Below are 15,282 nucleotides of genomic sequence, written 5' to 3' on the forward strand. Positions count from 1 at the left end.
TAGCATCTCCCAGTGCCTAAGATAATCCAGAAAATAAGATATGCATAAATTGCTGTTACTAATCTCCTTTGCAAAAAAAAAATAAAAATAAAAGCTAACTCCCAACCTACAGTAAACAACTCAGATAGCAGCTCAGCTTTTTCTTCCATGCCGTTTCTGACTCACACCAGGCCCTAAGGTGCTCACTTCTCCAGGTTTGTTTTGGGGCATGCAGAAGTTTACTGGCAACTTTGATGAAACAAGAGGGTAAGTCCTCATTTAAGCCCTCGCTTAGATCATAAATGACTGACAGTAAGGTATTATGTTGTCAAGTTTCTTCAAGTGATAAACATTCAAAGGGCTAATTTAAATTTTGAGTGCAATCCATATGCAAATATGTAAGTTCAGATCTGCCACAGCGTGCCCAAGCCAAATTCACACAAGTTCACAGATGCATGTGAACTCATGCATTAAGCCACTGTGAATTTGGGTTGTGATATTTAGTATTGCCAGAGCCAAGCCAATCACATACCCGGTGCTTTCCACTGAACTAATTCTACATTAGTGGCATGCCTCCTTCAGGTAATCCTATTGTGGCGCAAAAACATGTTTCCCCTCACTCAAACTACGCCGTGCACATATCTCAGGATGCCATGTTTAATTCTTTAAATTTTAAAGGGACGGGCTTCGTATTAAGATGCTGCAGACAGATGCCAAAGTTGAGGGTTGCCTTTGATATCCAGAATTTGAGTTTGGAGTAGCTTCAACCTAATCAAGCCTCGGAGGCTTGAGGTGATAAGTATCCAAGCCAATAACCTGAATGAGGGCTGGGAGTCAGGGGCATGCCTTCATTCGCATGCTTTCTCTCTCTCTCACTCTCTCATGCATTACTTGTGCAAGTGCGTACACATATCCACACACCCCAGGCCACCCCCTTTAAGGTTCTAAGTAAAAAAACCCTTATAGAAAAATAAGAAATCTCCAAATATCTATCCCGTCCTTGAGATGTCACGAGGGGCTGTTAAGGCGCGACACCTGTCATGATCGGCAGGACTTCTTCAGCCCCTCGGGCCCACAGGAAGCGGCCAAGGTCAAGCTCTTTAAAGAAAAGGAAGGGAATGAGTAGAAAAGAACTGACTAACGACAGACAGTCACAAAGCATCAGATCTGTCAAATCAAAATAAAGCCTGTTTGGAGCCAGAGGCTGTTTGTACAACTTCTTGTATGTTGGGGAATGTGTGCCATACGTGTGTACACAAAGTATTTATCTAAGCAAGTGGGCTGCATCCTCTGTAAGATTTCTTAAGTGATAAAATCAACTTGTTTCCTTAATAATCCATCCAAATGTTTGGCTTAACAGCATTCTATGCGAACTGCACTGATCTGACCCAGGTGATTTAGCTGTTAAAACTCTGGAAGTGTTACGGAGTTGTTGACTTATTCTGCTGTGTTGTTTCTTTCCTAAAATGTTTCCCTTCAACAGTTCAATTTGTGGCCATCTGTGTCATATTATGTCATATTATGGGATGTCAAGAAAACAAGTAAGAATTCTTCTGCACTTGGCTTGTTTGGGAAAAGAAGAAAGAGGAGAGAGAAAGGGAAAAGTGTCTGAAAGTGGTCCAAACCTGGTGTCAATTTACCTCCTCCAGCTGCTTGCGTTTTGATGGCTGACGGGCAAAGCTTCCTTTAATAAAAAAAATATAGGAGAATGCTCCTCAGCACTAATGGATCTATAAGTGCTTGAAATGGTCAAACATAATGCTGAATCCTTTTGTTTGACTCAGAGATTGAATACATTACGGACTGCCAAACAAGATATTTTCTTGTTTAGGCTGACTTTTTAAAAATCTTTCATCCCCTGCTTCTGACAGAGGGTATAGAAAGACCAAGCAGTGGTAGAAAATGATCTGCATCAAAGATTAATTGCAAAGGACAAATTGAGAGGTTTGACTATGTCTCCTGGATATTAAACCACAGAGACAATGCTCCCATATTGGGAACAAAGTACAAATAGGGTAAGGTTTAAACCAAAAATCACAATGTTGCATTGATGACAAAGATATTTTCCACTACTCATTGCTCCAAAATGCCATTGCACAACAAAAATTACAACAGTATATTGACTCCATAAATGAATCAAGGGTACAAAAGAGTTCTCTTATTTTTTTGATAAATACCTCATTTGCTTGTAGAAAGAAAAATCAAGTTTGACTGAAAATAATTCCATTTTAAATCTGAATCAGCCAGAGGTATAAATAATGTTGAGGCTTAACTGTAATTCTTTTAATTCTGGCACTTTTTTGAGCAACGTCAGGTTGGCTCTCAGTGCATACTGACATAATCTATAAAATCTCACACAAACATATTTTTGTCAATAAAAACTTTCAACAGAGGCAAATGCATTTGAACTTGATCAATTTTTTCTCCTTTTTTTCATTTCTTTTTTTTTTTTTTTAAAAACCACTGTGCACCCCTTTCACACATTAGTGCCTAGGAAAGTCTATGACCTTTTCAGGAACACTGGCATGTAGTCTTTGCAGTCATATCTCATATTGAGCTCCCTAATGCTCTGAGTGTGGCTGCTGTGCTTGCTGCTGTGTCGCTCCTGTCGCTGCCTGCTGCCTGCCTGCAATTCCCCCAGGCATTTTGGGCCCTCAGCAGTGTCCACCACACACCCACACACACGCACACAAATCTCCACTGTAATGTAATTGAAGACGCAACCCAAATGTGACATTCACATGCAGGACGGAAGAGAGGTATGCATGTAGATAATCACACATACGGATATGCATTTTGACTACAGATGCACTCGGTGAATCCACAAACTGAGTGCATGAGCAGGTTTGCATCAACTCGCATGCAGCCAAGCACAACAATGGAAAACATAAATAAATAAAAAACACTCATACATTTAAATGGCCCACACACTGCCCACATTGCTCTGTATTAGGGGTTGCCAGGGTTGGGGAGACAATGTTCAACCCAATAATTACTCACAAACCGTCTCTTACTAACACACACTTACATGCACACTGACCACAAAACTAGCTGTCTTTGGACACAGAAAACCAGTCACAGCGCAAATGAAACACTTGGCTCTTTCTCTGACTGTTTTCCTGTGTTGCTGTTATGGCTTCCTGCTCAGGAGCTGGGGGTTCTTTTGTTACATGACAGCGGTTCCTGTGTACCCTTTCACAGCCCACTAATTTGTCTGCCTGCCTTCTTCCTCAGTGCTTCTTCATCCATTACTTAAGTTTCAGCTAAGCATCACAGGTGGTCTGTATTCAGGTGCGCTGACTACTATTATCCACAGGAAAAGACTTATAAACTAATATTTGAGTATAACCATTTTAATGAAAATCTCAATTTAGGGGTTCTTGGATCATGTAGCTGTGTAGACATTTTGCTAATATTAAAACTGGTCAAAACACAGCAGTTTTTTAATTGAGATGGTTTTTTTGTTATACTTTTACATTCTTAGTTTCTGCCTAGATGAACCATTTCGTGAATGGCAACTCCCCTGGTAGCTCTGATAAATACATATGAAAAACGTGAAATTAGATTTAAGCTCACAGAAAAAAAAAAATGTAATCCTTAATTCAATTGCTACAGTTGGCATACCTAACAATTCCCATAAAATAAATTTAGCTGAAGTCCGTTTAACTTACCACCATGCACAGTGAGGAAGAGGAGGTTAAAAAAATAAATTGCCAAATTTCATTCTTGGAGAGTGGCATCTTTGCGTCACATTGCCCCAAGGAAAAAAAGAAAGAAAGAAAAAAGCCTTTTGTCCTACTATCACACATTTAATTGCAGTGTGGTTTTTAAACGGAGACGGACACTTGCATAAAAGCATAGGCTTTGGTCAGACAAAACTACAAATTAGCTTTTCACTCTGCACCATCAAGTCCGATATTGAGCACAGTGGATCGTCTCTGATAATGAGGGTGTGTTTATTCTATAGAGCCGCTAAACAGTGTTTGAGATTGTTGCATGAAAAAAACTCTAGATTTTGACTGAAATTCTGGCAGCATCTTTAAGAATATTTGGATGTTTTGGCACAAAAGTGATAAACAACATGAAGTCAAGTACAGTAAACAAAAAACAAGATCCGGGACCTTGAACAAAGGGCTTTTTGAAAAATATCCACATGTAATTTTTCTCCTGACTGAACTGAAAGTACCTCAATTAAAATTATAACGCTGGGTATTTTTAATTGATCTCTGTGACATTATCCTTATCCATTAGAAAATGTATTTACTTTAGCTTAAGTTTTTTGGCACATCTTTACCAGGGCTGCCAAAAAGTGCAGCGGAGGGCTGTAAATTCATCACTGCTATTCCAACATGTGTTGTTTGACTCTCAACAGGTTTACGCGCCTCCAACCACGCTGCAGTTGCAAAGCACCTTGGGTGTTCCCAAACTTGCCCGCTGGTGCCCCATTACCCAGACACAGAGTGACAAACGGCGCAAACGTACTCAAAATGTTGATGCAATCAAGTTGAGAAAACATCTCCAGGGCCTCCCATGCAGCCGCCCTCTCTCCCTTTCTCCTTCAATTATAAAAATATCACCACCACCGAAAGGAAACTTTGAATTAATAGCACAAAGATATTTGCAGCAGGTAAGCTGATGGGGCTGCACTCTGTCATTGTCAAAGCGGTGTCTCCAACAAAACAGTTTGCATACCTGCCTAAGTATTACAGAAATTAACACCTCCCTTGCAGGTACAGTAATCAACGGGGTGACAGGAGACAATTAATTAGGTCCATCTGCATCACTGGCTTTACATAATTAATGGGGCTCATTACCAAGCTGAACTGAACCACTTACATCCACAGAGCCAGGGTAGTATAGAAGGGTAAAAAAATAAATAAATAAATTGTCATAGGTTTTACAATTTTTCCAAATTCCCTTCATACATAAATCTATTAAAGTTTTAAAGCAGTGACAAACACTGAACTTAATCATTCCTGCTTATTGCAACATAAAAAGATATGTTAAAAATTTCAAGCAAAAGTATTTTCTTCAGAATTTAAGTTGGGCAACATTATGAGTTTGATGCAATCTCACGGTCAGCTGTACTCCGCGGTTTGAGCAGTTAATCTAAGTCCAATCAATTGAAAAAGCACACAAGCAGGTAAATTATTAGTTTATGAGCTGTGATGCATCAATGAGAGTTTTTGATTTTATTTCTACCTCTGTCAGAAATATGTACATATTTAAAGGAAGCTTAATGACCCCAAAGTGTGGGAAAATATCTGATATTGAGGTAATTTGTAGGATATAAGAATTAAAATTTCAGAGTTGCTATGTGAAAATAACAAGTTTGATAATAACAGGACATTTTAAGGTTGGTAATTGGATGGATTTTTTCCCCCCCTTTTGTTGTTCCAGAGCTGGAGGGAAATATAGAAATACTGAGATTTTGCTGAGTTCTTTGTTTTAACACAGCAAATTCAGGAAGTGAGCTTTTATCTGATTATAATTGCCTCTTATGTTGTTTGGCAGAGTTTAATTATGTGATAGCAATAGGAAAAAGCAATAAAGTGTTAAAAGTAAGACTAGCTTGTGGCTGTGCACACTGCAAATACATTTTATTTTGACTTATTGAATTATATGAAGGTATAAAATTTGTCACAGTATCAACAAAATGTTGGGCATCAAAAGGGAAGATTCTCCTGAGACGTAGTTTTTTTGTGGCCTTTTGCCACAAAAAAGGCAGCAGTCACAGTTTTTGTGCTTTTGTCACAGTTTTAAGGGTCAAATGCTATCAAACTTCAGAGCCCCCCCCCCCAAAAAAAAACCAAACTTGGTTGACCTTGGAAATCCTTGGTTTCTCAAAGTGAATATGTTGATTTTCTAATGCGAAATAGAGCCTTTTCAATCATGCCCTCTAAACCAGTAATGCGGCTGTCATCAAATATCATCCATAGATGATATTTGCAGCAAGCTCACAGCATTTTGTCTTTATATTTATTTATAATACAATTGATTGTTAAATTACACTTTACTAATTAATTCAGAATAGATATACTCATGTGTCATAATCTATTTTTTAATGGTGATATCCCAGTATTGAATTGGAATAATTTTTAAGCTCAACAGACAAGCCTTAAAATAGTTTTAATTTCAAATCAATCTTTTTAGTTGTTCTGAGTTAACAACAGTCATCAAATTAGCCAAAACAGACAATATCTGAGCTTGTTTGATTAAGATGGCAGATGTGAAAAAATGTACTATGCTACACTTTTGGGAATGCATTGTTAATAACTAAAAAAAAAATTAAAAAAAATATACTGCTGCAGACTGCAGCTGTTCCTGAGAGTACCTTGTTTTCCTCCTCCTCATCCCTCCTTTCTCTCAATGAGCTAATGAAGGCCTTGTAGCCCACTGTTATTAAAATTACGCCCTTGCCTCTGATATTAATTGGGTCCGTAATAAGGAATGCACCAGATTCATTATTTAATTGCAAGGGCACACTTGGAATACAGTTTCTGAAATGTATTTTTAATGAAAAACACTACATCCTGACCTAATCATATCAACCTTATTCTATCTAATTAAGAATGCAAAAAATCATTAGAGTTGCAAAATATTAGTTTCGGCTCTGTCGGGCTTCTCCTTTCCTTGCCTTCATGAATATATTTTTTTTCCCCTGTCTATGATAAATAGTTAATGAGGGAAAAATGACAGAAATTTGCATGTAGGCAAATTAGTTTAATAGGGATATGTCTTTGCTGAGTTAGGAAAGTGACCCTTTTGCACAGAAGAAATTGTGACAATAATTATAAAATAATGGCAAGGCCTATCTTATTTTGATGAAATATTGTCTAGTTATATAATATGAAAATGTTAAGCTGTAATAAACCTAAATTTTCATCATGGCACAGAATGTGTTAGCATTTTATCAGAGTAATAAGAGCAAATTAGGTGCAATATGACAAATGGTGGAATTGTTGCTGTGGAGGGAAGGAATACAGTAATGGAAGGATAATAAAGAAGTGTACCACAGCAAGCGTTTCCCTGATGCTAAATAGGATGTTTGCTTAATAAGAGGCTTTAACATAATAAAACACACACAAAAAATAAAAAGAACAGGTCTGACACACTATAAGTTTAGTCGGCTTTCAAGAAACATCTTTGTTCCGCACAGTTTTTTCCTCACAGTTGAAGCATACAAGGAGTTAACGAAAACTGAATTTTAAATGTATATAAATATCAAACTTACATCAAAATGGTGATCTTCAATTGGATTTCTCGCTTATGACGAGAGTATTTTGGACTTTTATTGAACTAGCTTAAAGTTCAGTTCAAAACTACAGAAATTCATGTTCACAGCTCTCGAGTTGAATAATCGTAACAAAGACCGCATTCCTGACTTTAAAGTTCACATTACGAATATCTTATTTTACATTATTATAAAAAAAAATACTAAATTAGTTTTATCCTTCTGCTTGTGGAATCCAGACAGACTCTGAAGCACGTAACACGTAACAGGTGTACAGTACACACCTCAGAGTACTGTTCAAAGTATAGACAGGCATACAAGTTATCAACTAGTGATCACTACAAAAATAGCACTACTAACATCACCTTGAAATACTGAGGGTTTGTCTAAGAGCCTCATAGATTCTAGCCTGTTTTTACTCTTGGGTTGGGTTAATAGGTAGTCAAATGTCTCACAGACTCAGTGCTGGTTCCTTCGATCAAAAACAGCATTTTTATGTTCAAATTTTGCAAATACTATGAGCATGCTCAGCCTTAGCCACTGTAACACTATATAAATACCACAGATTACACTGAAAAGTGTCTACAGTGTGATCACTTCATTCTATTTCCCTTATCTCTCTAAGTCACATTTTCAGTCTTGCAAAGATTCAACATCATCTGTACGCTCGGCACCACTACACACCCCGATGACATTACAGCTGACCTTTACCGGGCTGTCAAACATTTGACAGCTATAATTTCAAGTGAATATACATCCTGGGAAGTTGCCCTGCCTGACACGAAGACATGCCCGGTGTAACACATCCACGAAGTTCACGTTGTGTTTTGATTGAGCGGTCTTTCTTTAATGGAATATCTTCCAAAATGGGCTTTTATAGACTAATCAGGCAGCGCGCTAGTCGAGTTTCTGTTTTGGTAATTATCTTGTACTAATTAGAATGAAACTAAAGACCTCTGAGATGGATCTCAGCATTCTCACATGTAACTAAAGAAATGACATGAAATCAGTCCATGCTATACATCCTGGTATGTGGAATTTCTCCTATAAAGTTACTAGTGAATACTGAACTACCGTAACTGTTACAGCCACATTAACCGTAGTTCTAAGCTGCCTTCAAATTTACATTTGGATCACAGCTCTCCTATCCCTAAGATTACTCGTTTTGCACAAACTAATCAATCATCCTAGTATTAATGACCTTACACATCATTATGACTTTAAGAAAACAGTATTTTATCCAGGTATCTCCAAGGGTTTTACTTGGAAAAAAAAAAATAGAAAATGCGGAAGGCCCGCTTGGTAATGAGTTTACCTTACGTCTCTCTCCATTGAAGCCTCTCCACTGCTCTGCCTTTTTGACAATGTAGCTGAGTTCCTGATTTGACAACTCGAGGTCTTCAGGCAGGAAATACACGCCCTCTTTGGCGGTGAGTCGCTGGTAGACATCCAACATGCGACCATCGTTGTGGAATCTGGAAGGTGTGTTGAGAAAGAAGTGAAAAACGAGGTAACGTCATTCCAATTTACTAAACTTGGCCTCCGAAGCTCATATGCTGTAGGAATGCTAGTCAAAGCAGAAAAGGCAACTTTGCCAAAACAGACTGACTGACCGGGTTTCTCACTGAAAAAAAACACCAAAAAACACCCAAAATCACATGAAATCTTTATTGATTGCAGAGCACATATGGGTGATGCTCTTTAAAGTCTAATACATCAAGAGAAGCAGCAAAAGGAATCAAACAAATTGGCCTCTGAGTAGGAAGTGCTTTGTTAACACAAGCTGACTGTAGCTGCGTCCATGCTTGGCTGGGTGTCTGCGTGGTTTTACATCTTTTTAACGTGTGGGAGTCAGATCCTGGGATGTTCTTCGGTGTTAATGCCGAGCTTTAAAGATTCCAGTTGCAACGATTGTACATGCGTCTGGAGAGGCTGGCTTGAGTCACAAGAAAATGTTCTGCAGAGCAGAAGGCATATTGATTGATACCTCCAGATGAATGCACACAACCAAAGTGTTATTTTTGTTTCGCCACACACACGGGTTGCATGCAGCCAACCTCTAAAAAAGAAACACCATGTCTGTAAACAAATGCTTTGGCCGACCATCAAAACTGGGAGACCTTGTGCCCTTCCACAGAGATTCTAGTCTGTCAAAGGGTAATCAGCTCTCAAATAAAAACAACATCAAGGAGACAAGGCTTTACACAAGGAGCTGCTACAGAGCTTTGAACTCAGCATTATTCCCCATCGCTCTTGGGAGAGGAATGTTTGTAGAAGCTTGACCTCAGACACAGGAATAGCATACAATCATTTTCATCCTACACTTGAATTTTGCTTCTCATTCATTTATGCGGTCGCTTTCTTGAAGAAATTCACAGTCTTTTCTTCCGTGCTCCTTAAAACAGATTAATTTCGCTGTGGTGGAGAAGCCCTGAACTTCACTGCAGTGTTCTTAAATGTGCGGGTCTGACCAAGGTGATGAGGTTCAAGTGCAAAGGTCACCAAAGGACATGTGCATGTTATATTGTGGGATATATTTTAGATCACATTTGTGAATAAGCATAAAACAGCTGCTTCAAAGATTCCTTTATGTATCCGCAATTGATCAATCTAATTGTATGGAAGCATTAAAGATCTGTGTCAGTCTTATTAAATATAAATTAGTAGTATCTATCACAAATCAGTGCGAAGGGTGTTTTTCTTTCCTTCATCAGGGAAACATCTTATTGCATATTTCTTTGAGAAAAATAATCAGTCAAATTGATGTGTTATTGAGATTAAAATATCTTTAATAAAGATACAATATTGAGACTTGAATATTGATTAATTTAGTTAAGAAACAAAACATAACATGAACAAATAATGAAACTAGCATCTACTTAAAAAAGAAATCTAGAGGAATCAAACAAATCAGTTAATTAAAGCTCCAAGGGTAACACTTTATTTGAAGGGGTGTGCAGAAGACTGGCATAATATTGTCATAAAATGACATAAACCCCTGTTATGAACATGAAGGAGTCTTTGTGAATGTTTATGACTGTTGTTTGCACTTCCTTAGTGCAGAGTTGACACTTTTAATGCACTTTTCATGGAAGTTTTAGTACAACTTTCATTAAAAGTGTTATTATTTACCAAATAATATAAAGTTGGCAATTTTAATGGAATGGACTTTAAATACAACTTTTAGTACAACTTTGCATTAAAAGTGTCATTATTTACCAAATGACACTTCATGACAACAGTCATAAACATTCATGAAAACTCCTTCATGTTCATAACAGGTGTTATGAACATGATTACCTGAGGATAACAGTCTGGATAACGTCACGTCATAAATGTCTTATGCACACCCCTTTGAATAAAGTGTTACCACTCTAAGTTTATCAAACATCCGTTTTTCTTACGATTTCACATTTAAATACAAGACTTTGTGGATATTTTGGGGTTCTAAATGTCTGACCTAACCATAAGGGAAAACAGGTGAGGCACCTTTGATCCATCAGTTTCCTGCACCAGAATCTGATAATGAATGTTGTACAGGGTCAGTGGATGAACTGTTTTTTTTTTTTTTTCCAGAACCAACTTGTGTTTCTGCTCTGGTGCCATCACCTTCCTCTCACCATCTGGCATTAAAGACCACTCTGGATGCTTCGAAGTTTCCAAAATTCCAAAACACTAAATAATATCCTTCCTGCTGGGTGCAGCTGCCTTACTACATTGCTTTCAAGTGAACTGTAATAAACTCTTCAAGTCAAGAGTGAAGCTACTTCACGTGGAATTTGAAGACTTAGTGACTGATATTTCCTTTTCCTTAAACATTAACACAGGAATCTGGTCTCTCTTATCAGCGTTCAAAAAAAAAAAAAAACATCTTTCATCTACGTTTCACAGAAAACGTAGATGAAAGATGTAATTTTTTGTATCAAAAAGTGGCTAAAAACAACCTAAATGTAATTAACTGAGGATAACAGTCTGTTCTATCTCTATGTACAACCTAAGTTTTTTTTTTGTTGTTTTTTTTTAAATAGGTCAAAGGCTGTGTAAGAGCCTCTTCATTGCAGCCAATAGCGAAACGGTATCCCATAAAATGATCAGCCTTGTTTCAACCTCGTGGCCTACATTCAAAACAAACCCGTTTGAGTGGCAGAAGTCATTATTCTCTGCTGCTTTTTTAATGTTGTCCATTTAGCTGGATCCCAGATAAGCCTCCTGCCTACGGAAATTAGACGGCACCCCAGCCACAAATCGCCAAATGATTTACTTAGAAAAGCAAAAGGATTTCCTTTCATGTTAAATTCCTAGTAGTGTTTTCTCTCACACATGACTGTGGGAAGAAAAGTCCTCAGATGAATACCAAGAGATGTTTTGAAATGCTTTTTTTTTTTTTTTTTTACCTGCCTTTCATTCATTAGCTTAAATGCAAAACTGGCTATTGCTTCTGTTTTTAGGAGAACAGCAAGAAATAAGTAATCCGTGAATAACAACTGATTCTTAAAACACTGTTTCAGTATTTTGTCAGAGACCAAAGCAAACCTAATAGTAATTTTTTAAACAAGACATGTTGCCAGAGATTTTGGGTTTTTTTAGATTTTAGTCATGTTCATTCTATTTAAAGAAAAAAGTCTGCATTTTGAAATGGTAAATCTACCCAATAGTAAAATATTTATGGTATATCTACACACACACACACAAAAAAATGGGTTTATTGTTTATATGAAATGTTAGATTTATTTTATTGGTTAGTTTTAATCCATCATTTGGTCTCTTGGGTTATAGAACAGATTAGACGGAGAACCATAATTCAGATTTCACCGAAGCTCTTCCATGAGATTAAATAAATTTAAAAAAATGGTCAAATGATAACAGTATGATGTGTAATGATGTTAATGATAATGTTTTATTTTCAGTGAACACTTTTTTTCACTGGAGATAACATTGGCCTTTTCCTGCTAATAGGTATTGCGAACTATAACTAGCTATGTTCAGCATTCACACTTTGATCAAAGAACTGGTCTTAAAGTCAGAAAACAAGTGTATGATATTGGGCATTATTAAGCTATCCATAATGAATTGCTTTACAATAAAAGTCGGCTTTTTTATTTTTTTTTTACCATGTCTCACCTGAGCAGGTAAATAGTGAGAATAGTGATGGAGAGAAGGACGTGGACCGCGTAGAGGAACAGAGTGATGATCACTCCTGCTGCACCAGATCCATCGGCTCTATAGAAGTGCCAGTAAAGCTTGGCTGCATCTCCTACTGGTGTGTCCGGACTGTAGGCCAAATGCTTGAGAGACGACATTTTAAAGAAAACGGCAAACTAAATCAAGGATTCCAGATGATCAGACTGGACATTTACAAGACAAATGAGCCCTTATTCAGACTACAGATCACAGAATGCAATGGATCTTCACAGACTTGTATTGTCGACTGTGAAATCAGACATCTTGGATTTATGTTCTCAGTCCAAAACAGTATTTAGCATGTGATTTGAGATACTACATATTGTTAAATCTCAAATGAGGTATTCCAGCCTTCCAAGTTTTTTCAAAAAAAGAAAAAAAGAAAGACACCCATCTAACCTTGCACAGATTCCTTCCCCTACCTCCTTTTCTATATAATTTAAAGTCACTTTGCCAGGCTAAAGTGAACTCCTATTTAAAGTGCACAAGTGTCCAAGTTATTTTTAAGTGACTTACCCCGAGGACGGCGTCCACAGCAAAGACTGCCAGGGGGTCGAGGACTGTCCACACTCCCTGAGCCATGATAAAATTTGACGTGAAGGAAGGGAGTGAGCCAAATATCAGCTGACAGCCCCATCTGATCAGAACCAGCAGGAACGTTACAGCGTTCAAGGTCAGGGGACCCACCACCACCATTGCCAGCTCCTCTCGGGTGTGGAGCAAAGAGCTCTGGTAGATGAGATCCACTGTGTGTGCATGGAAGTGAAATCTGAAGAGAGAGGAAAGTGTCAATATGCATGTACCATAATAGTGTTTGTGATGCTTTGCAGCTGAGGGCCAGCTGGTTCTGGCAACTCACGCTCTGCGTTACATTGTTTGCGGTTGATTCAATCATTCTTAATTAGTCTGATGACAATAATTATTATTAGCTGTTAGCCTCGCTGGTCACTGATTGTCTTGGACATTAATCAATTTCCTTCCGATCAAATTATATTCAAATTGCTCAGATATATGTCAAAGTCACCTGATGTATTTGCAGACAAAAAGATGGAGCTTTTAAAAAGTTCCCGTTTGAAAAGTTGGACTCCCCATTTACAGCAAGCCTCATGAGCTTCTTAATCTTCCCATCAGCCAGGAGGAGGTAAAGCAGTGGTGGCCGGGGACAGGTCCAGTTTTCCTCATTAATTTCCATCCGATTTGCTTCAAGAGTCAAGCATCTCTCAGATTCTGTCCATTAGTCTGAAGAAGAGCTCCATTCCTGTTTTCTTTTTTTTTTCTTTTGAGGCAAATCTTTATGCAGAGTCAAATCTTAAAACTTAATAAGGAGGCCTATGCATAGTTAACAGGATGACGAGGAAGGGGGAGCGGAAGAGGTAAAAAAAAAAAAAAGCAATGCAATTTTGAGATGAATTTGAATCTTACTGTGAAAGTGGAACGAGACTATTGCCATTATTTAAATAGACAATATCTGTCTTAGGAAATTGCATTTTGAATTACAAATATAATGTGGACAGAGACGCATGTAGAAAATGTTAGCTAATTTATATTTACGCAGGTATGCATGTATTTCTATTATGAAGTGTTGTAATTCTTTTTTTTAATGAAAGTATCCTTTTGAAAAGTTTGGTTCATAGCTTGGGGGATTACTGATTCAAATCTTTCTTTTTTATGTTTACATGTTCAGAAGACGCCTGCACTTGTGTCTTAAATTTATCTTTGTAAGACAATTTAGATTTATTTTAGACATCTGAAAGGGATTCTGTCTTTCTAATAAAAGTACATAAAGTGAAATGTTGCTGCTTGTGTTACAGGTTGACTTCAGTCTTAAATGGCCTTCTTATATCCTTTAACATTTAATTGCATGGCGTGTTTTATTTGCCTTGGAAGTTTCAGATTAGATCCGAGGAATAATTTATTCCAAAAAAATGACAAACGAAGATGTTGTAAGACATTTCCCAGGCTACAAAGACGGTGTAAAGACCTACTGTGCCTGTAGGGTTTGGAACGCATCAGGTTGGTAGTTTTCTGATCTCAATTTAGCCCCTGCCCACTGAGAACAGGAAATGTCAGGCTTTCAGAGGTAGGTGTCACTCTTTACAACTCTAAATCATAAAGATTTACACTGTGTCTGTTAGAAGTTACTATGCTGATCACATAATCTATATCTTACAGTCCTTCACCTCCAAAAAGCATATTACTGTAGCTCCCAAAAGGTCCAATTTCACCTGGCCTTTAGATGCTTTCTTGTGGTGTTGCAGGTTTATGGTGGCAGTGGACAAAGCCTTTGGTTCCGAAACAGGCCAGAGCACAACCAAAGTGCAAAGGTCATTGACGCCAGCTTGCAGATGAACTAGATAATAAATTCAGGGTTGCTTGGCAGCCTTTGATATTCTCAGTCCAGTTTCCAACTTTTAGGGACATTCCTGTTGCTCTTTTGTCTCAAAACTCTAAAAATCCAACTGTTTAGAAAAAATAAATAAATAACATAAGGGGTTGTCATAATGAAGTAACCTTGAGCAAAGTTGAATTTTGCAAAATTGCAGAGTGCTGTCACACTGAAGCTGTGACTCTGGCATTATGAGGTATAATCATTACGACCCAACTGTGCCTGTTTGAGTGTGTGGGTGTCTGTGGTGAGTTTGGCAAGCTAAGGATCTGTGTTATGCAGTCACTTATAAGATTTAATAAGCATTAGTAAGAACATAAAATATTACATCCTGTTATGAAATACACTTAACCAGGGCGCAGGAGAGAGCTGTTGTTTGTTTTCCTGTCAACCTGTGGAGATACGAAAAGCAGGACAAGCAGGTTTCGATCCCCTCACATGAAATTGCGCTTTGAACAATGAGGTTGAACACGGCACGCCGCGGTACGAGCTGCGCACCGAT

The 15,282-nt window shown here is 37.8% G+C and overlaps 1 protein-coding gene across 1 annotated transcript in view; it reads right to left on the reverse strand.

Annotated features, from left to right (window-relative positions):
• ofcc1 (orofacial cleft 1 candidate 1) overlaps window positions 1-15,282 on the reverse strand; it is a 166,418-nt gene that overhangs the window by 20,385 nt on the left and 130,751 nt on the right. The window contains 3 exon segments of the mRNA XM_032551761.1: window positions 8,529-8,688; window positions 12,335-12,498; window positions 12,911-13,163. Of these exon segments, the coding sequence (XP_032407652.1) occupies window positions 8,529-8,688; window positions 12,335-12,498; window positions 12,911-13,163 (577 nt within the window).

Source organism: Xiphophorus hellerii, chromosome 21 (genome assembly GCF_003331165.1).
Source record: "Xiphophorus hellerii strain 12219 chromosome 21, Xiphophorus_hellerii-4.1, whole genome shotgun sequence".
In the NCBI taxonomy this organism is placed as follows: Eukaryota; Metazoa; Chordata; class Actinopteri; order Cyprinodontiformes; family Poeciliidae; genus Xiphophorus; species Xiphophorus hellerii.